This window comes from Pleurodeles waltl, chromosome 1_2, assembly GCF_031143425.1.
Source record: "Pleurodeles waltl isolate 20211129_DDA chromosome 1_2, aPleWal1.hap1.20221129, whole genome shotgun sequence".
Lineage (NCBI taxonomy): Eukaryota > Metazoa > Chordata > Amphibia > Caudata > Salamandridae > Pleurodeles > Pleurodeles waltl.
Genome location: NC_090437.1, coordinates 1,330,614,371 through 1,330,640,897, shown reverse-complemented (window position 1 = coordinate 1,330,640,897; position 26,527 = coordinate 1,330,614,371). Strand labels below are relative to the sequence as shown.

General features: G+C 47.6%; 1 protein-coding gene across 1 annotated transcript in view; it reads right to left on the bottom strand.

Moving 5' to 3' along the window:
- Positions 1-26,527, bottom strand: part of GGT6 (gamma-glutamyltransferase 6) — a 125,339-nt gene that overhangs the window by 16,737 nt on the left and 82,075 nt on the right. The window contains exon 3 of the mRNA XM_069205889.1: positions 14,184-14,297. Coding sequence (XP_069061990.1) covers positions 14,184-14,297 — 114 coding nt within the window. The remainder of the gene's footprint in view (positions 1-14,183; positions 14,298-26,527) is intronic.

The window sequence follows — 26,527 nt, the reverse complement described above, 5'->3', positions numbered from 1 at the left end:
ATCCATCCTCCAAAGGGGAAGTCTCTAGCCCTTGTCGTTCCTGCAGTATTCACAGTTCTTCAGCCTAGTAAGAGCTTCTTTGCACCAACCGCTGGCATTTCTTGGGCATCTGCCCATCTCCGAGCTGCTTGTGACTTTTGGACTTGGTCCCCTTGTTCCACAGGTACCTTCAGACAGGAATCCATCGTTGTTGCATTGCTGATTTGTGTTTTCCTTGCATTCTCCCTCTAACACGACTATTTTGTCCTTAGGGGAACTTTGGTGCACTTTGCACTCACTTTTCAGGGTCTTGGGGTGGGTTATTTTGCTAACTCTCACTATTTTCTAATAGTCCCAGCGACCCTCTACAAGGTCACATAGGTTTGGGGTCCATTCGTGGTTCGCATTCCACTTCTGGAGTTTATGGTTTGTGTTGCCCCTATCCCTATGTTTCCCCATTGCATCCTATTGTAACTATACTTTGTTTGCACTGTTTTCTAAGACTATACTGCATATTTTTGCTATTGTGTATATATATCTTGTGTATATTTCCTATCCTCTCACTGAGGGTACACTCTAAGATACTTTGGCATATTGTCATAAAAATAAAGTACCTTTATTTTTAGTATAACTGTGTATTGTGTTTTCTTATGATATTGTGCATATGACACTAGGTGGTACTGTAGTAGCTTCACACGTCTCCTAGTTCAGCCTGAGCTGCTTTGCTAAGCTACCATTATCTATCAGCCTAAGCTGCTAGACACCCTATACACTAATAAGGGATAACTGGGCCTGGTGCAAGGTGCAAGTACCCCTTGGTACTCACTACAAGCCAGTCCAGCCTCCTACATTGGTGGCAGCGGTGGGATAAGTGCTTGAGACTGCTTACCACTCTTGTCATTGTACTTTTCATAAGAGAAAAATATACAAAACAAGGTCAGTGTATATACACATAGCCAAAAAGTTTTGCATTTCCTCTTTTCACTCTTTTCTAAGTGCTGAAAAGTACTTCTAAACTTACAAAAAGTTCTTAAAAGTTTAAAAAGTTTTTTCTGTCTTTCCAAAAAGTTCTGAAAACTTTTTTCTCTTTGTCTATCACTTTAACTCTCTCTAAAAATGTCTGGCACAGGCCAAAAAGTTGAACTGTCCAAACTTGCATATGATCACCTTAGCTGGAAAGGAGCAAGGAGTCTCTGCATAGAGAGAGGTTTGAGTGTAGGGAAGAATCCTTCCTTAGAACTGTTAATTAATATGCTTAGAGTACAGGATAAGGCCATAAGTGCCCAATCTGTAGAAAAAGTAGCTAATGGTTCTCAATCTGATCCAGGGACTCCCCCAGGAAAAGGTTCAGGAAAGAAACTTCTCAGCCTGCCCATTACTAGACAGTCTAGCATAGTTGGTACAGAGGTTGAATCACACCATACTGATGGTGTGCTCTCACATTATGCTGGTAGCCAAGCTGTTAGGGTGCCCTCTGTAAGGGACAGGTCTCCTTCTGTTCATTCCCATCATACCTCTGTTGGGTTGTTTGTTGGGTTTAGATACCCATGGTGGCAGCAGCAGTATTCCCCATAGTCATCCTGCAAAAGAGCATGATTCCAGGAATCTGCACAAGATAGTTCCCCCTTATAAGGAGGGGGATGACATTAACAAGTGGTTTGCTGCACTTGAGAGGGCCTGTGCTGTACAGGATGTCCCTCAAAAGCAGTGGGCTGCTATCCTATGGCTATCATTTAGTGGAAAGGGTAGGGATAGACTCCTTACTGTGAAAGAAAGTGATGCCAATAATTTTACAGTTCTTAAGAATGCACTCCTGGATGGTTATGGCTTAACCACTGAACAGTACAGGATAAAGTTCAGAGAGACCAAAAAGGAGTCTTCACAAGACTGGGTTGATTTCATTGACCATTCAGTGAAGGCCTTGGAGGGGTGGTTACATGGCAGTAAAGTTACTGATTATGAAAGCCTGTATAACACAATCCTGAGAGAGCATATACTTAATAATTGTGTGTCTGATTTGTTGCACCAGTACCTGGTAGACTCTGATCTGACCTCTCCCCAAGAATTGGGAAAGAAGGCAGACAAATGGGTCAGAACAAGGGTGAACAGAAAAGTTCATACAGGGGGTGACAAAGATGGCAATAAGAAGAAAGATGGTGAAAAATCTCAAGATAAGCATGGGGATAAGGGTAAAACCAAAGATCCCACTTCAAATCTTAAACACTCTTCAGAGGGTGGGGATAAAACAAATTCTTCCTCTTCTTCCCAACCTGCACACATTAAAAAGCCTTGGTGCTTTGTGTGTAAAAACAGAGGCCATAGGCCAGGGGATAAGTCCTGTCCAGGTAAACCTCCTGAGCCTACCACCACTAATACATCAAGCTCTAGTGCCCCTAGCAGTAGTGGTACTAGTGGTGGGACTGCTGGCAACAGTCAAGCAAAGGGTGTAGTTGGGTTCACTTATGGGTCCATAGTGGAAACTGATGTAATCAGTCCCAAGACAGTTTCTGTCACACCTAGTGGCATTGGCCTTGCCACACTGGCTGCTTGTCCCCTTACAATGGATAAGTACAGGCAGACAGTTTCAATAAATGGTGTTGAGGCCTTGGCCTACAGGGACACAGGTGCCAGTTTCACTTTGGTGACTGAAAACCTAGTGCCTCCTGAACAACACATCATTGGACAACAATATAATATTATTGATGTCCATAACTCCACTAAGTTTCTTCCCTTAGCTATCATTCAGTTTAGTTGGGGTGGAGTTACTGGCCCTAAGCAGGTGGTGGTATCACCTAGCTTACCTGTAGACTGTCTCTTAGGTAATGACCTAGAGGCCTCAGGTTGGGCTGATGTAGAGTTTTATGCCCAAGTTGGGTTTAGATACCCATGGTGGCAGCAGCAGTATTCCCCATAGTCATCCTGCAAAAGAGCATGATTCCAGGAATCTGCACAAGATAGTTCCCCCTTATAAGGAGGGGGATGACATTAACAAGTGGTTTGCTGCACTTGAGAGGGCCTGTGCTGTACAGGATGTCCCTCAAAAGCAGTGGGCTGCTATCCTATGGCTATCATTTAGTGGAAAGGGTAGGGATAGACTCCTTACTGTGAAAGAAAGTGATGCCAATAATTTTACAGTTCTTAAGAATGCACTCCTGGATGGTTATGGCTTAACCACTGAACAGTACAGGATAAAGTTCAGAGAGACCAAAAAGGAGTCTTCACAAGACTGGGTTGATTTCATTGACCATTCAGTGAAGGCCTTGGAGGGGTGGTTACATGGCAGTAAAGTTACTGATTATGAAAGCCTGTATAACACAATCCTGAGAGAGCATATACTTAATAATTGTGTGTCTGATTTGTTGCACCAGTACCTGGTAGACTCTGATCTGACCTCTCCCCAAGAATTGGGAAAGAAGGCAGACAAATGGGTCAGAACAAGGGTGAACAGAAAAGTTCATACAGGGGGTGACAAAGATGGCAATAAGAAGAAAGATGGTGAAAAATCTCAAGATAAGCATGGGGATAAGGGTAAAACCAAAGATCCCACTTCAAATCTTAAACACTCTTCAGAGGGTGGGGATAAAACAAATTCTTCCTCTTCTTCCCAACCTGCACACATTAAAAAGCCTTGGTGCTTTGTGTGTAAAAACAGAGGCCATAGGCCAGGGGATAAGTCCTGTCCAGGTAAACCTCCTGAGCCTACCACCACTAATACATCAAGCTCTAGTGCCCCTAGCAGTAGTGGTACTAGTGGTGGGACTGCTGGCAACAGTCAAGCAAAGGGTGTAGTTGGGTTCACTTATGGGTCCATAGTGGAAACTGATGTAATCAGTCCCAAGACAGTTTCTGTCACACCTAGTGGCATTGGCCTTGCCACACTGGCTGCTTGTCCCCTTACAATGGATAAGTACAGGCAGACAGTTTCAATAAATGGTGTTGAGGCCTTGGCCTACAGGGACACAGGTGCCAGTTTCACTTTGGTGACTGAAAACCTAGTGCCTCCTGAACAACACATCATTGGACAACAATATAATATTATTGATGTCCATAACTCCACTAAGTTTCTTCCCTTAGCTATCATTCAGTTTAGTTGGGGTGGAGTTACTGGCCCTAAGCAGGTGGTGGTATCACCTAGCTTACCTGTAGACTGTCTCTTAGGTAATGACCTAGAGGCCTCAGGTTGGGCTGATGTAGAGTTTTATGCCCATGCAGCCATGCTGGGCATCCCTGAGGAATTGTTCCCTCTCATTTCAAGTGAAATGAAAAAGCAAAGGAGAGAAGGCCTGAAAACTCAGGATCCCTCTCCATCAACAGGTAAAAAGGGTATCACAGTATCCCCTAACCACGCTACCATTCAGGATACTATTCCTGTGGTGGGAGAAACCTCTCCTGGGGTGGCACCTGTTCCAAGGGAATCATCAGCTGGCAAAGCTGGACTCCCTGAGGTGGAAGTACCTCTCTGTGGGATAACTAACATTGGTGAGAAAAAGAGCACCATTTTAGTTAACATGGAGCATCCCTCCAACCCTCCCAGAGAAACTTTAGTGCAGAAACTCTGCACTGCCTCACAACACTTAGGACAGCATCCCTGCCCTAGTGTGGAGCTGATAGGACAGCATCCCTGCCCTGCTCCAACCCAAGAGAAACAGCATCCCTGTTCTCTCTTCCAGCCATATGGACAAAGTTTTTGCCCAGCTATGGCTTTTCTGAGACAGCATCCCTGTCTGGCATTTCCATCACTACAAATAGGTTCAGTGGACAATTCCCACTGCTCTAAACTAAAACTTACTGATAGAAACTCTGAAAATACATCTTCACATTGTTGCTTAGCTAAAAAACTTCAAACAGGGGGGTTTACATCCCCACAGGGAAGTAACCATATAGTGGATGATAAAGGGAGTAACCAGTCTATTGCAGAGCTACTCTCTACTTATCACCACTTAGACAATAAAGTCTCAACTGGCCAAGGTTAGCCTTATTGTCCTTCGTTTGGGGGGGGGTTGTGTGAGAAGGTAGCCTCTTTCTAGCCTTGTTACCCCCACTTTTGGCCTGTTTGTGAGTGTATGTCAGGGTGTTTGTCACTGTTTTCACTGTCTCACTGGGATCCTGATAGCCAGGCCTCAGTGCTCATAGTGAAAACACCATGATTTCAGTATGGTTGTTATGTGTCACTGGGATCCTGCTAGTCAGGACCCCAGTGCTCATAGGTTTGTGGCCTATATGTATGTGTCACTGGGACCCTGTCACACAGGGCCCCAGTGCTCATAGGTGTGCATGTATATGTTCCCTGTGTGGTGCCTAACTGTCTCACTGAGGCTCTGCTAACCAGAACCTCAGTGGTTATGCTCTCTCATTACTTTTAAATTGTCACTAACAGGCTAGTGACCATTTTTACCAATTTACATTGGCTTACTGGAACACCCTTATAATTCCCTAGTATATGGTACTGAGGTACCCAGGGTATTGGGGTTCCAGGAGACCCCTATGGGCTGCAGCATTTCTTTTGCCACCCATAGGGAGCTCTGACAATTCTTACACAGGCCTGCCACTGCAGCCTGAGTGAAATAACGTCCACGGTATTTCACAGCCATTTTACACTGCACTTAAGTAACTTATAAGTCACCTATATGTCTAACCTTTACCTGGTAAAGGTTAGGTGCAAAGTTACTTAGTGTGAGGGCACCCTGGCACTAGCCAAGGTGCCCCCACATTGTTCAGAGCCAATTCCCTGAACTTTGTGAGTGCGGGGACACCATTACACGCGTGCACTACATATAGGTCACTACCTATATGTAGCTTCACCATGGTAACTCCGAATATGGCCATGTAACATGTCTATGATCATGGAATTGCCCCCTCTATACCATCCTGGCATAGTTGGCACAATCCCATGATCCCAGTGGTCTGTAGCACAGACCCTGGTACTGCCAAACTGCCCTTCCTGGGGTTTCACTGCAGCTGCTGCTGCTGCCAACCCCTCAGACAGGCAGCTGCCCTCCTGGGGTCCAGCCAGGCCTGGCCCAGGATGGCAGAACAAAGAACTTCCTCTGAGAGAGGGTGTGACACCCTCTCCCTTTGGAAAATGGTGTGAAGGCAGGGGAGGAGTAGCCTCCCCCAGCCTCTGGAAATGCTTTGTTGGGCACAGATGTGCCCAATTCTGCATAAGCCAGTCTACACCGGTTCAGGGACCCCTTAGCCCCTGCTCTGGCGCGAAACTGGACAAAGGAAAGGGGAGTGACCACTCCCCTGACCTGCACCTCCCCTGGGAGGTGTCCAGAGCTCCTCCAGTGTGCTCCAGACCTCTGCCATCTTGGAAACAGAGGTGCTGCTGGCACACTGGACTGCTCTGAGTGGCCAGTGCCACCAGGTGACGTCAGAGACTCCTGCTGATAGGCTCCTTCAGGTGTTAGTAGCCTTTCCTCTCTCCTAGGTAGCCAAACCCTCTTTTCTGGCTATTTAGGGTCTCTGTCTCTGGGGAAACTTTAGATAACGAATGCATGAGCTCAGCCGAGTTCCTCTGCATCTCCCTCTTCACCTTCTGATAAGGAATCGACCGCTGACCGCGCTGGAAGCCTGCAAACCTGCAACATAGTAGCAAAGACGACTACTGCAACTCTGTAACGCTGATCCTGCCGCCTTCTCGACTGTTTTCCTGCTTGTGCATGCTGTGGGGGTAGTCCGCCTCCTCTCTGCACCAGAAGCTCCGAAGAAATCTCCCGTGGGTCGACGGAATCTTCCCCCTGCAACCGCAGGCACCAAAAAGCTGCATCTCCGGTCCCTTGGGTCTCCTCTCAGCACGACGAGCGAGGTCCCTCGAATCCAGCGACACCGTCCAAGTGACCCGCACAGTCCAGTGACTCTTCAGCCCAAGTTTGGTGGAGGTAAGTCCTTGCCTCACCTCGCTGGGCTGCATTGCTGGGAACCGCGACTTTGCAAGCTTCTCCGGCCCCTGTGCACTTCCGGCGGAAATCCTTCGTGCACAGCCAAGCCTGGGTCCACGGCACTCTAACCTGCATTGCACGACTTTCTAAGTTGGTCTCCGGCGACGTGGGACTCCTTTGTGCAACTTCGGCGAGCACCGTTTCACGCATCCTCGTAGTGCCTGTTTCTGGCACTTCCCCGGGTGCTACCTGCTTCAGTGAGGGCTCTTTGTCTTGCTCGACGTCCCCTCTCTCTGCAGGTCCAATTTGCGACCTCCTGGTCCCTCCTGGGCCCCAGAAGCGTCCAAAAACGCCAAACGCACGATTTGCGTGTAGCAAGGCTTGTTGGCGTCCATCCGGCGGGAAAACACTTCTGCACGACTCTCCAAGGCGTGGGGGATCCATCCTCCAAAGGGGAAGTCTCTAGCCCTTGTCGTTCCTGCAGTATTCACAGTTCTTCAGCCTAGTAAGAGCTTCTTTGCACCAACCGCTGGCATTTCTTGGGCATCTGCCCATCTCCGAGCTGCTTGTGACTTTTGGACTTGGTCCCCTTGTTCCACAGGTACCTTCAGACAGGAATCCATCGTTGTTGCATTGCTGATTTGTGTTTTCCTTGCATTCTCCCTCTAACACGACTATTTTGTCCTTAGGGGAACTTTGGTGCACTTTTCACTCACTTTTCAGGGTCTTGGGGTGGGTTATTTTGCTAACTCTCACTATTTTCTAATAGTCCCAGCGACCCTCTACAAGGTCACATAGGTTTGGGGTCCATTCGTGGTTCGCATTCCACTTCTGGAGTTTATGGTTTGTGTTGCCCCTATCCCTATGTTTCCCCATTGCATCCTATTGTAACTATACTTTGTTTGCACTGTTTTCTAAGACTATACTGCATATTTTTGCTATTGTGTATATATATCTTGTGTATATTTCCTATCCTCTCACTGAGGGTACACTCTAAGATACTTTGGCATATTGTCATAAAAATAAAGTACCTTTATTTTTAGTATAACTGTGTATTGTGTTTTCTTATGATATTGTGCATATGACACTAGGTGGTACTGTAGTAGCTTCACACGTCTCCTAGTTCAGCCTGAGCTGCTTTGCTAAGCTACCATTATCTATCAGCCTAAGCTGCTAGACACCCTATACACTAATAAGGGATAACTGGGCCTGGTGCAAGGTGCAAGTACCCCTTGGTACTCACTACAAGCCAGTCCAGCCTCCTACACCCATAGGGAGATCTGACAATTCTTACACAGGCCTGCCAGTGCAGCCTGAGTGAAATAACGTCCACGTTATTTCACAGCCATTTACCACTGTACTTAAGTAACTTATAAGTCACCTATATGTCTAACCTTTACCTGGTAAAGGTTTTTTTTTTTTTTTTTTTATTCATTTAAATACAAACCAAAGAAACATACATTAATACAGCAGATCTCTCGACGAGAGAGTAAGGATGTATGAGAACCATTACAAATCATAGACACATCCAATGGTATTAATCTAACGTCGTCGAGTAGGAAGAACTGCAAAAAATAACAGTTGCAAAAAAAAAAAAAAAAAAAAAAAAAAACTCTAAAGAACAGGCAGGTGGAGGACACAGTCACATCGCGCAGGATTATCATACAAAAAGGTAACTCGCATGATCCGGGGGGAATGAAACACAAATGGGAGACATCAGTCACACAGCACCCTCAGTCTGCGTCGCCAGATATTCATTTAGAGGGGCCCAGATATCTTTGGGGCGGGATCCCTCTGGCATAAATTCCCAGAATACTAACAGCTGATCATGACAAAAAGCAGCATCTCGTAACCAATCAGACCTACGGGGGGCTCTCCTCCGGCCCCAGCACATTGCGACTCTACGCTTAGCCAGCAGCATGAGGAGGCCCACCAAGCGTCTATGCGGGCCCTGGACCTCGTCCATATATCCCAACAGCGCTATCTTAGGGGAGAGGGGTACCTCCACCTCTATCATTTCAACAATCGACCGTCTTATCTCCTCCCAAAACGTATACACTTCCGCGCACTCCCATGCCAGGTGAAAGAAGCCCGCGTTCCGAGCCCCGCAACGAGCGCAGCATGTATCCGCTAGCAGCCCCATGGAATGTAATTTCTTGGGCGTATAATATAGTCGGTGCAGAAACTTGAAATGCAGCGAGCGCAGTCTATAATTCGGGGACAACCTGGTAAAGGTTGGGTGCTAAGTTACTTAGTGTGTGGGCACCCTGGCACTAGCCAAGGTGCTCCCACATTGTTCAGGGCAAATTCCCCGGACTTTGTGAGTGCGGGGACACCATTACACGCGTGCACTGTACATAGGTAACGACAAATGTGTAGCGTCACAATGGTAACTCCGAACATGGCCATGTAACATGTCTAAGATCATGGAATTGTCACCCCAATGCCATTCTGGCATTGGGGAGACAATTCCATGATCCCCCGAGTCTCTAGCTCAGACCCGGGTACGGCCAAACTACCTTTCCCGGGGTTTCACTGCAGCTGCTTCTGCTGCCAACCCCTCAGACAGGTTTCTGCCCTCCTGGGGTCCAGCCAGGCCTGGCCCAGGAAGGCATAACAAAGGACTTCCTCAGAGAGAGGGTGTTACACCCTCTCCCTTTGGAAAAAGGTGTCAGGGCTGGGGAGGAGTAGCCTCCCCCAGCCTCTGGAAATGCTTTGATGGGCACAGATGGTGCCCATTTCTGCATAAGCCAGTATGCACCGGTTCAGTGATCCCTCAGCCCTGCTCTGGTGCGAAACTGGACAAAGGAAAGGGGAGTGACCACTCCCCTGACCTGCACCTCCCCTGGGAGGTGCCCAGAGCTCCTCCAGTGTGCTCCAGACCTCTGCCATCTTGGAAACAGAGGTGCTGCTGGCACACTGGACTGCTCTGAGTGGCCAGTGCCAGCAGGTGACGTCAGAGACTCCTTCTAATAGGCTCCTTCAGGTGTTGCTAGCCTATCCTCTCTCCTAAGTAGCCAAACCTCCTTTTCTGGCTATTTAGGGTCTCTGCTTTGGGGAATTCCTTAGATAACGAATGCAAGAGCTCATCAGAGTTCCTCTGCATCTCTCTCTTCACCTTCTGCCAAGGAATCGACTGCTGACCGCGCTGGAAGCCTGCAAAACTGCAACAAAGTAGCAAAGACAACTACTGCGACCTTGTAACGCTGATCCTGCCGCCTTCTCGACTGTTTTCCTGGTGGTGCATGCTGTGGGTGTAGTCTGCCTCCTCTCTGCACTAGAAGCTCCGAAGAAATCTCCCGTGGGTCGACGGAATCTTCCCCCTGCAACCGCAGGCACCAAAGAACTGCATCACCGGTACTCTGGGTCTCCTCTCAGCACGACGAGCGAGGTCCCTTGAACTCAGCAACTCTGCCCAAGTGACTCCCACAGTCCAGTGACTCTTCAGTCCAAGTTTGGTGGAGGTAAGTCCTTGCCTCCCCACGCTAGACTGCATTGCTGGGAACCGCATGTTTTTTAGCTACTCCGGCTCCTGTGCACTCTTCCAGGATTTCCTTTGTGCACAGCCAAGCCTGGGTCCCCAGCACTCTAACCTGCAGTGCACGACCTCCTGAGTTGTCCTCCGGCGTCATGGGACTTTCTTTTGTGACTTCGGGTGAGCTCCGGTTCACTCCACTTTGTAGTGCCTGTTCCGGCACTTCTGCGGGTGCTGCTTGCTTCTGAGTGGGCTCTTTGTCTTGCTGAACGCCCCCTCTGTCTCCTCACGCAATTGGCGATATCCTGGTCCCTCCTGGGCCACAGCAGCATCCAAAAACCCTAACCGCAACCCTTGCAGCTAGCAAGGCTTGTTTACGTTCTTTCTGCATGGAAACACCTCTGCACAACTCTTCACGATGTGTGACATCCATCCTCTAAAGGGGAAGTTTCTAGCCCTTGTCGTTCTTGCAGAATCCACAGCTTCTACCATCAGGTGGCAGCTTCTTTGCACCCACAGCTGGCATTTCCTGGGCATCTGTCCACTCCCGACTTGATCGTGACTCTTGGACTTGGTCCCCTTGTTTCACAGGTACTCTCGTCAGGAAATCCATCGTTGTTGCATTGCTGGTGTTGGTCTTCCTTGCAGAATTCCCCTATCACGACTTCTGTGCTCTTTGGGGAACTTAGGTGCACTTTGCACCCACTTTTCAGGGTCTTGGGGTGGGCTATTTTTCTAACCCTCACTGTTTTCTTACAGTCCCAGCGACCCTCTACAAGGTCACATAGGTTTGGGGTCCATTCGTGGTTCGCATTCCACTTCTAGAGTATATGGTTTGTGTTGCCCCTATCCCTATGTGCCCCCATTGCATTCTATTGTGACTATACATTGTTTGCACTGTTTTCTATTGCTATTACTGCATATTTTGGTATTGTGTACATATATCTTGTGTATATTTGCTATCCTCATACTGAGGGTACTCACTGAGATACTTTTGGCATATTGTCATAAAAATAAAGTACCTTTATTTTTAGTATATCTGTGTATTGTGTTTTCTTATGATATTGTGCATATGACACTAGTGGTACTGTAGGAGCTTCATTCGTCTCCTAGTTTAGCCTAAGCTGCTCTGCTAAGCTACCTTTTCTATCAGCCTAAGCTGCTAGACACCCCTCTACACTAATAAGGGATACCTGGGCCTGGTGCAAGGTGCAAGTACCTCTTGGTACCCACTACAAGCCAGTCCAGCCTCCTACACCAGGATCACACAAGAAGCTTCTCAATTGGGTGCAACCAGGATCACGTGGTCGTGGTGCAGCCGTAGACACTGACAACCACTGGACAGTAAGAGGAATTGGGAGGAATGCAAAATTACGGCCAAACCTTCAGTCCACACTCAACGTGTCTCCGGGCAGCAGAACCAATCCCAGTTCTTGTTGCTGGTAGCTTCAAGTAGATCTAACACCAGAGCCCTCCAGGTCAGCTCAATCCTGACCTCCATATTCTAAATCAGCTCCTACTCCACGTCCGTGAAGGACATCCTGCTCCACCAGACATCTTCAATATCCAGACGCCCTGCCAGACCGGCTGCTGCAACCCAGTTTGTTGCCCGTGCACCAGGCCCAGCGATGCGGTGTCGTTATGTGCAGTCTGTTTCAGCCGGTATTAACTTGCTTCTCCGGGCAAAACACTGTGGTGATAATGTCTGGTAATACCTACACTTGGTGACCACATAACCTTGGAAGAAATGCTTTCAAGACCAGATGCAAGGCTCTACGTTTCACACTGGAACTAAAGCGAGGTATTCCCTGAAGTGTTAGAGCACCTTGCCAATAACGTGGGGGTGACAGAAATAAAGCAAGCTGGTAGAGCCTGCCTACTAAAGAACTCCTCAAAAGCTGTCTCTGCACCCTCACAATTCATATGTACTAAGGATTCGGGGGGGGGGGGGGCTCTCATTCTGAAGAGCTCCTTTTTGAGGTAATTATTCAGGCACCTCAAATCCACAATTCTTTGTAACCCACCCCCTTTCTTGAGGGGGTCACATACCAGTACTCTGAACATGAGCTTTTCTGGTGCTGAGAAACCTTCTGAAGAGTGTCCTCCACCAATGAGCCAACCTCCTTCATCAAGATGTCTAAGCGGTGTGGAGGGTGACTATAGGGGAACGGGAGACATTCTCCTCTAGGAAGTGAGGAAGATGATCCGATCTTGTGAAATGAAGGATCTACAGGACCAATTATCACTTCTTCCCCCAGTGAAGAAAAGAACAACAAAGCACCTCCAACCAGAAGACTGAAATATGGAAAGGCAAGGCTTCACAGATGTTTGTGTGAGATTGAAGTAGAGGAAGATGAGTAGAACTATCCTCACCTTCTCCTGCCTGTACCACTGTATGGCCAAAAGAGCTGAGGCTGCTCAAACATTGTCCGAGGCTGCTGGCAAGACCTCTGGGTCTGATTGCTAAACCACCAAACTTTGTCTCAGTGACTGATGAAGTTTCTGGGGAGTTAACCAACTAACATGCAACGACGATGTCCATAATAGGGCATGTCCATCACCTGGGCCCACAGTTGACCGAGGAGGAGCGCCAGAGAGGTTATATGAAAGGAAGGCCATCATACCCTTCCGGAAGCCCTCAGTCTGCTGCTGTGATTCCCTCAGAGGAGCTCCTACCAGGACAATGGCTTCAAGCATGGGGACCGGTTTTGAAGGCTCCAGTTGCTGCCTGGACCTCCTGCACTTCTTCACCTTGTAAGATGAGGAGAAGCGATGTTTATGCATCCTGTGGCGTGCGGTGATTCTTGGGTGAACAACTACAGGACAGTGATCTGGATCAACCGGGATTCCACGACCCCATATTCAGAGCCGCCAAGATGACCTCAAAGAGAAAATGGCAATTCTGTCTTTGCATTATAAGAACTCCTTACATCACTTGCAGACTTTCCTACTCGATACCTGATAGGAGCACCTTCTGGTGCTGCTAAAGCCGTATTGTTGTAAAAATCAGATTCAGGATGTAACTTAGCGCCTCCAGTGAAGGGGCAAAGACGCAATCTGTGGGAGAGACACCAATTTAAAATCTATTTTCTGATTAGCCAGTTTGAGCCTCAGCACTGTAATCTTCATCTAACTACCAACTCTTGGTCCTAGCATTATAATGTGGTACTTTAATGGAGTGCCCCAACAGCAGCCTGAATTCAAGTGTAGAAGGCTCACACCCCAATGTGGAGGGTAATCATCTTTCGGGTGGCACGTCCTGGTACATACCGCACGCGTGTCACCCACCACAGCCTTCGTTGGAGATCACAGCTGCATAAAATCCATATGCTGTACTGACCAAGAGATACCCAAGAGCTCTTTGAATGAAGTCTATGATTCAAAGTCTGCTACAGGTGCAGGGATGTGAAAGTTACGCAGAGCTTCAGGTGGTAACTCCCCGCGATAGTGACTCGTGTATGATAAAGTCTGAGAAGGTTCTTAGACGAGAAGGTCAGGTCATTAAATTACCCAGCTAGGGGTAATCACTTCTGATTCAACCTCCCTTGTCCAGTAGCAATCTTTCCTCCTCAATCCAGAACTTCCTAGTTGAGGAAAAGATGAAGTATTTAAGATTCCAAGGAGAGGGGAGTGCCGAGGAGCACAGAGACCCTGATAGGCAGTCCTCCAGAGACATACTGTCAATCAAAATGTATTACCAAAGAGTGGGAGAAGGGGAGGTTCCACCACTCGTGACTCTATGAAGACACCAACTTTCTAGACACTAATGCTGCATATTAGGATAACTGGCAAGGCAGCACGTATTAAAACATTTTAGAGAGAAGAAAACACGGCTTCTGAAGGCTCACCTATGCCTGCAGCGTGTGGGTGGACAACACACAGGCAAAGCAGGGCGGCAATCCCAGCATCTACGATGTTTCCACCAGCGGCGAGGATATCCTTCCCAACCTTGGAACAGACATCTGGGAAGAAGAAACCGAGAAACAGTATGAGGACCACAAATGTAGAACGTTTTCACTCCCTCTGCCCCTTCCCAAGGACAGCAACCAGGCAAACATCCCATCACCAGAATAAAGAAACACCAGGCCAACATTCCATGACATGAAACACAAAAAACAGGTCAGCATTCCATGGCTTGAAACACAAAAAACAGGTCAACATTCCATGACATGAAACACAAACAAGGCCCAACATTCCATGACTTGAAACACAAAAAACAGGCCAACACTGCATCGCATGAAACACAAAACAAATCAGGCCAACATTCCATGACATGAAACACAAAGAACAGGTCAACATTCCATGACATGAAACACAAAAAACAAGTCAACATTCCATGACTTGAAACACAAAAAACAGGCCAATATTCCATGACATGAAACACAGAAAACAGGCCAATATTCCATGACATGAAACACAGAAAACAGGCCAACATTCCAAGACATGAAACACGTAACAACCGGCCCAATATTCCCTGACATGAAACACACAACAGCTGGGCCACAATTGTGGCATGATGAACAGAAGCTCCCAGGTGACACTGCGTGAATAAATGGAGGAGCAACCGGACAGTATTCCATGACCTGATCTCAGAAGGTACCAGGGTAACATTCCACCACGTGAACACACACAAAACATGCAAGTGTTCCATGGCTGTTACGTGACCCTAAGAAGGGGCCAAGTACACGATCTCGCTGGAGTTAAAAATCACATCATTTATTTCACACCGTTTCCTTGGCCAGCTCTGGCTGCGATGCACAATCTGTCCATCTGGTTGTGTGTTTGTGGTGCATGTACTTTCACTGTCATCACCTTTGTTAGATTTGCCCTTAAACCTGCTACTTTGGCACACGGGGAAGACATTAATCTGTCCATTCCATGTCACTGAACTTGACGCTTTTAAGGGCGCGAGCCAGACACAACGTCAGGGGTGAAGGGCTCCTTCATCCCGTCATCTTCCCCCTGAATGCCAGGGCCACGACCAGCTGTGAGATCAAACAGTAAAGTCCAAGGGCTACATGCAGGGGTCACAGAGTGTGGGACCGGAGGGCTGGGGCAGAGTCACTCACATGTCAGGGTAAGGCCCGTACCCAGCACCCCCCACCACCACCGGCGATGAATCCGTTCCAAAGGATTAGTCACGCAAGCAGCGTACATCCATGTCTAATAACAGCAGGAAGAGAATAAAGGCTACATGCAGGGGGCGTAGGAGGTTGGTATAGGAGGGGGGCTGGGGAAGAGTCATTCATGTCAGGGTGAGCCTCGCCCCTCCCCCACCCCGATGAATTTGTTGCATTGGCTGAGACACGCACAACACGTACATCCATGTTTAATGACAGCAGATCGCAGGGAATAAAGGACATGTGCAGGGGGCATAGAGGGTAGTGTAATGTTGGGGGCCCAAGGTCCTCATGATACTAGTATAACTAGCCCAGGGCACGTGCACCCGGCCCTTTTTATTAGCAGGGTCACCAGACCGGTGACGCCTGTGATGGACGGGTGTGGGGTGAATGGAGAAGCCGGCCCTCCGCATTGTGGCTGGTGGAAACACTAAAACATGTCCAGCCAGACTCTACAGGTGGGATAGGACGGGTGGGGCAGACATGTCGGGCAGGGTCATCCCTGACCTGGGAGCGGACCTATCGAATCCTGGAAAGGACCCAGCTAGTACACCCCAGAACTCAGAACTCAGAACCACCAAGCGCAGTTGCTGCCAACTCGAGAAGCACGGCGAGCCTCCAAAGACCCCTCCCATAGTGCCAACTACAAGGCAGCCCTCAGCAAAAACCACTGGCACTTCAAAGAATCCAACAGAGCTGCCACCGCCAACCACAGCCAACAGAGCTGCCACCGCCAACCACATCCACTCCGCAGCCAACCACACGGAGGAACGTTTCAAGATTGTCGAGAATTTCACCAACTCTCCTGCCACAGAGAACTCCATCCAGGAACTCTGTGACTCCCTCTCAGACTACTCCCACATCAAGATAGCTGCAATTTAGCAGCCTTTCCTAGAAAGGGGGTCACCGGCCTTTCTTTATTGGATTACATTACAACTAGCTATGATTTATATATTTAAAAAAAAAAAAAAACAGCTTCTCAAAGTAGAATTCTTACAAGGTAGCAACAACACATTACTCAGAACTAGTGTTAAGTCTACATAAATCTTCGTCCAGGTCTTTAGCAGATGGCCATGAAGAGGCCACGGGGAGGCTTCAATAGTCAGAAAAGAGGGCCGAATTATATGGAACTCCAAAATATATCTAAGATGAATGTAGAACTTAATTCCCAGAGAAGGTACCACACACCCGAAGGTAGCAATCCTACTTTATTTTTTGAAGAGCACCTTTCAGCAGCTGTTCTTATGCTCCTGGAAGGCGTGTGCCCGGTAATAAAATAGCCCCTAGATAAAAAGGGTTCTTAAATTTTGCCCTTTCTCACAAGCTCAATAGGTTAATACGTCATCAGTTTATTGACTTCTCTGCTTAAAGGGGCAAAGAAATCATGAACTTGTGGAAAAAGCGAAGGAAATTTTAGTTAGTCCTGTATAAGAACTTCCATGGATAAGAATTGGGCTGAACTGTAGCAAGCAACCTCACTAAAAAAATTTAGCAAAACCTTGTGGCAGCTCATTTCTAAGTTCATAGGAAGCAATACAAAGACCTCTGCAAATCCAGTATCACAGAAGGAGTAGATAAATCAATTTTCCGAACGGTGTGGGCGAAATCCCACATTGCCCGATTTGGAGGAGCCCATCGCAGCTTTGCACTTGTCAAGCTAGCTCAGCCTGTAACAGCCCCTAATGCGAAGCTGATTGAGTCATGTATAAGGAAAGTGAGAAACCCAGCAGCAATGGGCCCTCATAAGGTTGCCATCAAAGTACTCTAGCATGACCCAGTAGGATGGAACAAGTTTCTTTATCTGCTTTTTCCCTATTGCTATGAAACAGGATGCATCCCAAGCTCTTGGTCCTGCAACATAGTGGTCCCTCTTAACAAAAAAGGCTTCAAGTTATCTTCCTGCAACTATTGCCAAATTGAACTTCTTGATCCTACAGGGATGTTCTTTGTCTCTAGTGTTTTGGACCATCCTAAGAACTGGGCTTTCCCACAGTCTGGGTGAGTTTTCAGTCCAAACACTCAGGGACTGGTTGTGAGTTTGGCGGAACGTTTACACCGTCCACCGAACTTCCGACGGGGAGGCTGCCGCCATACTGGCTACCTTCCCGCCGGGCCCATTAAGTTTCCCACTAGGACAGGGGGCGGAAACCTGAGTTTCCGCCCGTTGTTGTAGCGGGATACAGCCTACAGCATTGTCTCCAGCTCGTAATCGAGCCGGCGCCAATGCTGTAGGCTGCAGGGTGCACCAGCACCCTTGCAATATTCACTGTCTGCAAAGCAAACATGTGAACATTGCAAGGGTGTTGGCCGTGGGGGACCCCGGACCCGTTCTCTGCCAGTCTTTTCATGTCAGTTTTACTGCCATGAAATGGGTGGTGGAGAACAAAGTTGTAATCCACAGGGTAGCGCTACCCTGGCGGATTAGGACCACTACCTGTCGCCAGACTGCCAGGATCTCTGATCCTGGCAGAGCTGGCGGTCCCTTCGTGGCCCACCCGCCAGGGTTGAAATAGGACGTGATCTAGTGACCGCCAAACTCGTAATGAGGGCCTTAGTGTCATATAATATTGCTGTGTTACAGTCATCGATAAGTACGTTGTGAACAAATCACAAGTGGTTCATTGTGCACACAGGGAAGTCTTCCAGCTCCATCCTGGGAGTGCTGTCAGTGAGTGGAGGCTGAAGGTGGTGTGCAGTAGCACCAGTGCTGGGCCATGGGCTCCATGAGGCGCACCCTGCACAAGACCCGGCGCAGACGAGGCCACGCTCGTCTCAGCTCCCCTCCAGTGTATTCTGCTTAATGCCCACCCCTTCTGCAGGCACTCCATAGAGGTCTGAGACACCATCTCATCCCTCGCCCCGGATGTGTCCTTCATCACGGAAACTTGTCTCAGCCCAACCGCGAACCCCAACATCGCAGTCGCAACCACCACCGGCTACAAAATGCTCTACAAAGTGCACAAATACAGTGAAGGAATCTCCATAATCTTCAAGGACACCATCCACTTCGCTATCAGCAACGATGACCCCACACCCCTCATTGAACACCTCAATTTCCAACAACATACAGATGCCAAGACAACATTAAGAGGCACCCTCGTCTACAGACCACCAGGACCCCGCCCGGCTTTCTGCAATGCCATCCCCAACCTCATCGCTCCCCCTGGCCATTGACTCTCAGCACTACATCCTGCTGGGAGATCTCAACTTCCACATCGACGACCCCAAAGACACCAACATTGTGACCTTCCCCGAGAACCTCAACAAGATGGCACTCATCCAAATAGTCACCACACCCACACACAAAGCCAGACATCACTGACTATCTTTTATATGTATGGTTTTTTAAAAACTCATTTTGTAACTGTTTTTTGTTGTTTTTTTAAGGGTGATTTTACCTTGTATTTTTATGAGATTATTTAATTAAATAACTTTCTCAAGTATTGCTTTAGTGTGTTGAATAGTCTTCTGTTCCCCCCTGGGGATTTTTTCTTTTTACAGCGATAAAAATAATCCCAGCAGTTTAATAATAACTGTTAGAATTGGGGTCTCTGGTTGGCAGAGGTATACACCATTGTGTCCTTGTATCTGATGTGTCAAATTTTCTGTCGCACGGCAGGCACTGCATCGATTCTTCACTTCGGTGTCGGCCTGCGTCGTGTTCTGGTTCGGCTGTGCGTCGATTTGGTAGGGGTATGCATCGAATTTCTGGCCGCAAGGCAGGCGCTGCGTGGATTCTTCACTCAGAAGTCGGGCTGCGTCGTTCCGGTTTGGCTGTGCGGCGGTCTCGCCGCAAGACGTGCTGTGTGTCGTTTTCGGCAGGCTGTGCATTGATTTTCGGTGAACAAAGAGTTCCTTGAAGAGATGAAGTCTTTTTGTCCCGGAGACTTCAGAAAACAGGAGGCAAGTTCAATCCAAGCCCTTGGAAAGCACTTCCAGCAAAGTCAGAGGCCAGCAGAACAACAGCAGGGCAGCAGCTAGGCAGTTCCTCTTGACAGATTGCAGGCTTAGGACCAGAAGTGTCTGGTTTGATGGGGTCAGGACCCAGTTGATACACCCAAAAATACCTTTGAAGTGGGGGAGACTTCAAAAAGTGGTTTTGAAGTGCATATGGTCCCCTTTCAGTACAGGTCTGTCTGCCAGGGTGCCAGTAGGGGGTTAAGCAGTCCACTGTGTGCAGGCAGGCCACTAGCCTTTGAAGTGTAAGTGTCAGGCCCTCCACCCTTTCATCCAGGAAGACCCATTCAGTATGCAGATGAGTGCAGGTGTGACTGAGTATCCTGTGTTTGGGGTTGTCTAGGTGAAATGCACATGGGAGCTGTCGCCCAGCCCAGTCAGATGTGTATTGGAGAGAGGTGTAGGAGGCTGGCCTGGCTTGTAGTGGGTACCAAGGGATACTTACACTCTGTACCAGGTCCAGTTATCCCTTATTAGTGTAGAAGAGGTGTTTCTAGCAGCTTAGGCTGATAGAAGGTAGCTATAGCAGAGCAGCTTAGTCTGAACTAGGAGACATGCAAAGCTCCTACTATACCACTGGTGTCATATGCACAATATCATAAGAAAACACAATACACAGATATACTAAAAATAAAGGTACTTTATTTTTATGACAATATGCCAAAAGTATCTCAGTGAGTACCCTCAGTATGAGGATGCCAAATATACACAAGATATATGTACACAATACCAAAAATATGCAGTAATAGCAAAAGGAAGTAATGCAAGCAATGTAAAGTTACAGTAGATTGCAATAGGAGCAAATAGGTATAGGGGCAACACAAACCATATACTCCAAAAGTGGAATGCAAACCACGAATGGACCCCAAACCTATATGAGCTTGTAGAGGGTCGCTGGGGCTGTAAGAAAACAGTGAGGGTTAGAAAAATAGCCCACCCCAAGACCCTGAAAAGTAGGTGTAAAGTGCACCTATATTCCCCAGAGAGCACAGAAGTCGTGATAGGGGAATTCTGCAAGGAAGACCAACACCAGCAAAGCAACCAAAGTGGATTTCCGGACCTGAGTATCTGTGAAACAAGGGGACCAAGTCCAAGAGTCGCGACAATGTCGAGAGTGGGCAGATGCCCAGGAAATGCCAGCTGAGGGTGCAAAGAAGCTGCCACTGGATGGTAGAAGCTGTGGATTCTGCAAGAACGAAGAGGGCTAGAAACTTCCCCTTTGGAGAATGGATGTCCCACGTCCTGAAGAAGCTTGCAGAGGTGTTCCCATGCAGAAAGAACACAAACAAGCCTTGCTAGCTGCAAAGGTCGAGGTTAGGTTTCTTGGATGCTGCTGTGGCCCAGGAGGAACCAGGATGTCGCCACTTGGATGAGGAGACAGAGGGGGCGCACAGCAAGTCAGGGAGCCCTCACAGGAGCAGGCAGCACCCGCAGAAGTACCAAAACAGGCACTTGGAAGAGGAGTGAACTGGAGTCCACCCGAAGACACAAAAGGGAGTCCCACGACGCTGGAGGACAACTCAGAAGGTTGTGCACTGCAGGTTAGAGTGTCGGGGACCCAGGCTTGGTTGTGCACGAAGGAAATCCTGGAAGAGTGCACAGGAGCCGGAGCAGCTGCAAATCACGCGGTACCCAGCAATGCAGTCTAGCGTGGGGAGGCAAGGACTTACCTCCACCAAACTTGGACTGAAGAGTCACTGGACTGTGGGAGTCACTTGGACAGAGCTGCTGAGTTCCAGGGACCACGCTCGTCGTGCTGAGAGGGGACCCAGAGGACCGGTGATGCAGTCTTTTGTTGCCTGCGGTTGCAGGGGGAAGATTCCGTCATCCCACTGGAGATTTCTTCAGAGCTCTTGGTGCAGAGAGGAGGCAGGCTACCCCCAGAGCATGCACCACAAGGAAACAGTCGAGAAGGTGGCAGGAGAAGCGATACAAGGTTGCAGTAGTCGTCTTTGCTACTTTGGTGCGGTTTTGCAGGCATCCTGAGCAGTCAGCGGTCGATCTTTTGGCAGAAGGTGAAGAGAGAGATGTAGAGGAACTAGGATGAGCACTTGCATCTGTTATCTAAAGAATTCCCCAAAGCAGAGACCCTAAATAGCCAGAAAAGGAGGTTTGGCTACCTAGGAAGGAGGATAGGCTAGTAACACAGGTAAGAGCCTATCAGAAAGAGTCTCTGACGTCACCTGCTGGCACTGGCCACTCAGAACAGTCCAGTGTGCAAGCAACACCTCTGTTTCCAAGATGGCAGAGGTCTGGAGCACACTGGAGGAGCCCTGGGCACCTCCCCTGGGAGGTGCAGGTCAGGGGAGTGGTCACTCCCCTTTCCTTTGTCCAGTTTCGCGCCAGAGCAGGGCTGGGGGATCCCTGAACCGGTGTAGTCTGGCTTATGCAGAGATGGGCATCATCTGTGCCCATCCAATCATTTCCAGAGGCTGGGGGAGGCTACTCCTCCCCAGCCCTGACACCTTTTTCCAAAGGGAGAGGGTATAACACCCTCTCTCTGAGGAAGTACTTTGTTCTGCCTTCCTGGGCCAGGCCTGGCTGGACCCCAGGAGGGCAGAAACCTGTCTGAGGGGTTGGCAGCAGCAGCAGCTGCAGTGAAACCCCGGGAAAGGCAGTTTGGCAGTACCCGGGTCTGTGCTAGAGACTCGGGGATCATGGAATTGTCTCCCCAATGCCAGGATGGCATTGGGGTGACAATTCCATGATCTTAGACATGTTACATAGCCATGTTCGGAGTTACCATTGTGACGCCATACATAGGTAGTGACCTATGTATAGTGCACACGTGTAATGGTGTCCCCACACTCACAAAGTCCGGGGAATTTGTCCTGAACGATGTGGGGGTACCTTGGCTAGTGCCAGGGTGCCCACACACTAAGTAACTTAGCACCCAACCTTCACCAGTTGAAGGTTAGACATATAGGTGACTTATAAGTTACTTATGTGTAGTGTAAAATGGCTGTGAAATAATGTGGGCATTATGTCACTCAGGCTGCAGTGGCAGGCCTGTGTAAGAATTGTCAGAGCTCCCTATGGGTGTCGAAAGAAATGCTGCAGCCCATAGGGATCTCCTGGAACCCCAATACCCTGGGTACCTCAGTACCATATACTAGGGAATTATAAGGGTGTTCCAGTATGCCAATGTGAATTGGTAAAATTGGTCACTAGCCTGTTAGTGACAATTTGTACAGCAGAGAGAGCATAACCACTGAGGTTCTGGTTAGCAGAGCCTCAGTGAGACAGTTAGGCATCACACAGGGAACACATACATATAGGCCACAAACTTATGAGCACTGGGGCCCTGGCTAGCAGGATCCCAGTGACACATAAGAAACATACTGACAACATAGGGTCTTCACTATGAGCACTGGGCCCTGGCTAGCCGGATCCAAGTGAGACAGTGAAAACACCCTGACATTTACTTACAAATAGGCCAAAAGTGGGGGTAACAAGGCTAGAAAGAGGCTACTTTCTCACAAGATGCTGTAAGGCACAGATGGATTTTAAGTGCAGAGAAATGCTCACTTTCTAAAAGTAGCATTTCTAAAATAGTAATATAAAACCCAACTTCACCAATAAGCAGGATTTTTTATTACCATTCTGGCCACACTAAAGTTGACCTGGTTACCCCTTTCTGATCAGAATCTACCTCTCAAATAGTATAAATAATGCTAGCCTATGAAAGGAGCAGGAGTGGGAAACAAATTTAGGAGTTTTACACTACCAGGACATATAAAACACAAAGGTATATGTCCTGCCTTTTACCTACATAGCACCCTACCCTACGGGTTTCCTAGGGCCTACCTTAGGGGTGCTTGCATGTAGAAAAAGGGGAGTTTAAGGCTTGGCAAGTACTTTAAAACGCCAAGTCGAAGTGGCAGTCAAACTGCACACACAGGCCTTGCAATGCCAGGCCTGAGACATGGTTAAGGGGCTATTTGTGTGGGTGGCAAAATATGTGCTGCAGGCCCACTAGTAGCATTTAATTTCCAGGGCCTAGGCACATGTAGTGCACTTAATTAGGGACTTACAAGTAATTCAAATATACCAATTGGGAATAAATCAATGTTACCATGTTTAAGGGAGAGAGCATATGCACTTTAGCATTGGTTAGCAGTGGTAAAGTGTGCAGAGTGCTAAACCCAGCAAAAACAGTGTCAGAAAAGTGGAGGGAGACAGGCAAAAAGTTGGGGGGGGGGAGGACAATCCTAAGGCTGTCAGGTCTAACAATAATAGAAATAATGCAATATATCAACAATGAATATGTATGCAGTGAAAAAAAAAAATATATATATATATATATATATATATATATATATATATATCCAAGAAAGAGGCGCGCTCTACGTCGTGCTGGCATCAGGGAAGGACCTAATTCCCATTAATCTTGATACCAGTTTAACATTGAAGTTAAAGATGCTGCACTCACAGGATTCCAGTAATCTTCTTTTATTTAGTACACGAAAACTCCACCAACTAACACCATAGATATATATATACACCCAGTAAAGCTAGATAATTAAGAATTAAAAATGCATCACCATGGGGATTGAATCCACCATCAGCCTTCTCTTTGTCAATGTCAAGCTGTGGAACCCTGGACAGCTGAGACAGGAGAAATATTCCCCAATGGGACTCTGATTTTCCTGAGCAATGCGTCCACCCTCAGAAATAAGTTCCTTTTGCCTCAGCACCAAGCTTCCCCACTTCATATATCTTAAACAAACTTCAGAGGAAGGTTCTGGTAACCTCCCTCCCTTCGAGTAAGTTGTGAAATTCAAGCGCTGGCTGTACTTGGTCAGTGTTGAAAAACACACGCAAAGGATTGGCCAGATCCCAGGGTGTATTTCAAAGATAGAGCCCTACACTTCTCTGCTATAAACATTCTCATCCTTCTACACTCTTATCAGCAAGGCATACCCCATGTTATGTTCCGTTCCCTGATGAGAAAAGCAAAAAACATGTTAACAAGCTGTCCGTGGAAAAATACCTGCACCACCGATGTGACAGCATTTAAAGCTAAGCTAAGCTCAAAATGGAGTCAGTGGTCAAAATGGAATCGATGGTTAAATACAGATAGCATTACAAATTGCCGACACAAGTTTGCACACATAATCTGATGTTTAGGTACATACTCACATCAGGATTCCTGCACAAACAATAATATTTGCCTTCTAAATACACCTAACAAGACCAAGGTCATTAGAGGGGGTTCCACCAGGATACACCATCTAGACTCCACACCACTTTGCAGCATATTTCAGCCTTGTGTCTCTACCATTCCTGACCTGGAGACTAAGAGACTGAACCCGTCCCAAGGTAGCGGGGTTGGGGGCGCTATTCATGGATACTGTATTGGCAGATTAGGCTAATCATGGCCAGCTCTCGTGTTTGAGTAGGATTGTAGCCTTGTTATTAGAAAATTGCATACTATGTGCTCTTGTGCTCATTGCCATATGTTGGGGGTTTTCATGTTCACCACTTTTATCCTCACCATTCTGCTTCTTTTTTTTCTCACTGTCATAATCATTGCAGCTCATGCATTTTATTGTAGATTGGAATAAATATATTGAATATAATCCTGCATCTTCTTCATTGCCTGTGTGTGTGTAAGAGATTTATTTCTAACCAGAGAAAGAGGTAAGATTTGTTACACCACAACTTCCCTGAGAGGTCTCCAGAGTCCATGCACTAGGCTGCCAGATACCACCTTTACTTTTCAGGGTTTGGGTGAATTGCTGCTGGAGAGGGGGCTGACAGCTACTGATGGATGTACGAGTGACTCAGTCACTTACCTACAGAAGGGTTACGGCCCATAATCCAGCAGTCTCGCTGAGAGGCGAGAGTCATTCATGACATGGCACCACCAACGATGGTGTATAGGCACTAATTTACATATCAACTCTAAGTATCTCTGTCTCAGATACAGCAGGTACCCAAAGTACCGTTCTATGGAGATGCCTGCGGTCTTAGAGACAATCCTCCTCAGTTAACTTGAATTTTCAAAAGCATTACTCCCCCATTTGTGTTCTGTTCTCTGCTACCAATTCCTTAACATGGCTAACGCCATAAATATTCCGGAGAACTGCAGACAAGCCTTAAAGCAGTACCTCCTAGCCCACGGCTTAACAGATGAGGGTGGGGAAGTGACATTTGTTTTAGAAGCAAATGGAGCTTATCAAACTGAAACATGTTATTTTTGGGTTACTTTTCCTGAAACAAATGCAAATACATATGCCTTGCACAAATATAGAATAGCAAACGTACCACACAGGTACCAAGCTTACCAATACTTAGAAATACTACTTTCTCATCAATATCCCCCAAACTGGTTTAATGGTGCCTTACCACGTGTAATGCAACCTGTGAGATTAGGTCCTCTAAGTAACAATGAACCAACATAGCCTATTTTTGCCACATACACACCACATCCTGGCAAACAGGCTATGCAAGCAACCAATGTATGCACCCTTTATAATGAGCTAGCAGCAATATAAAGACGACTAGTATAGCTCATTATGTGAACTTTGAACACCACCCCAGCAAGGGCTGCACCAACTCCCCACCAATTAGCCGTTACAGCATTAATCCACAAACAGTCCACTCAGTCATGGGTAAAGCACCCTTGGAGCAGGATAAGATTCCATTCTGGATTGCACAAAAAACAAATCAGCTAGAAGCAGTGTTTCCCCATACGGACCCCAAAACAAACATAGAATTCTCACAATGTGCTTGCCATTGGGATTGGTTCCCTTGGTAGAGGACTGCACCACTTGGGGTACAATCTTCGTTGCAATATACACATTGTACTCCGACACTTGCTAATTTACCAGAAGTGTTGAAACAAATTCAGAATGAACATGGGGCTGCCCCTGACCTGGATCTGGGGATGAAACTGATGCGTAACTTTGACACAGTCTTCTCAATAATTCTTAGTAAGATTAAAGGGGAAGCAGCTATGTTGGCAATCTGCCAGCAGCTCCAGGATGTTCCTCAACAGGAACAGGAGCGCGAGCTACCAAAGATTATTTCTGAAACCTATACAAGTATAAGACAAGATAGTCTGGAGGACAGAATGGCAAAGCTGCAGATACAAAATACCACTGCAAAGG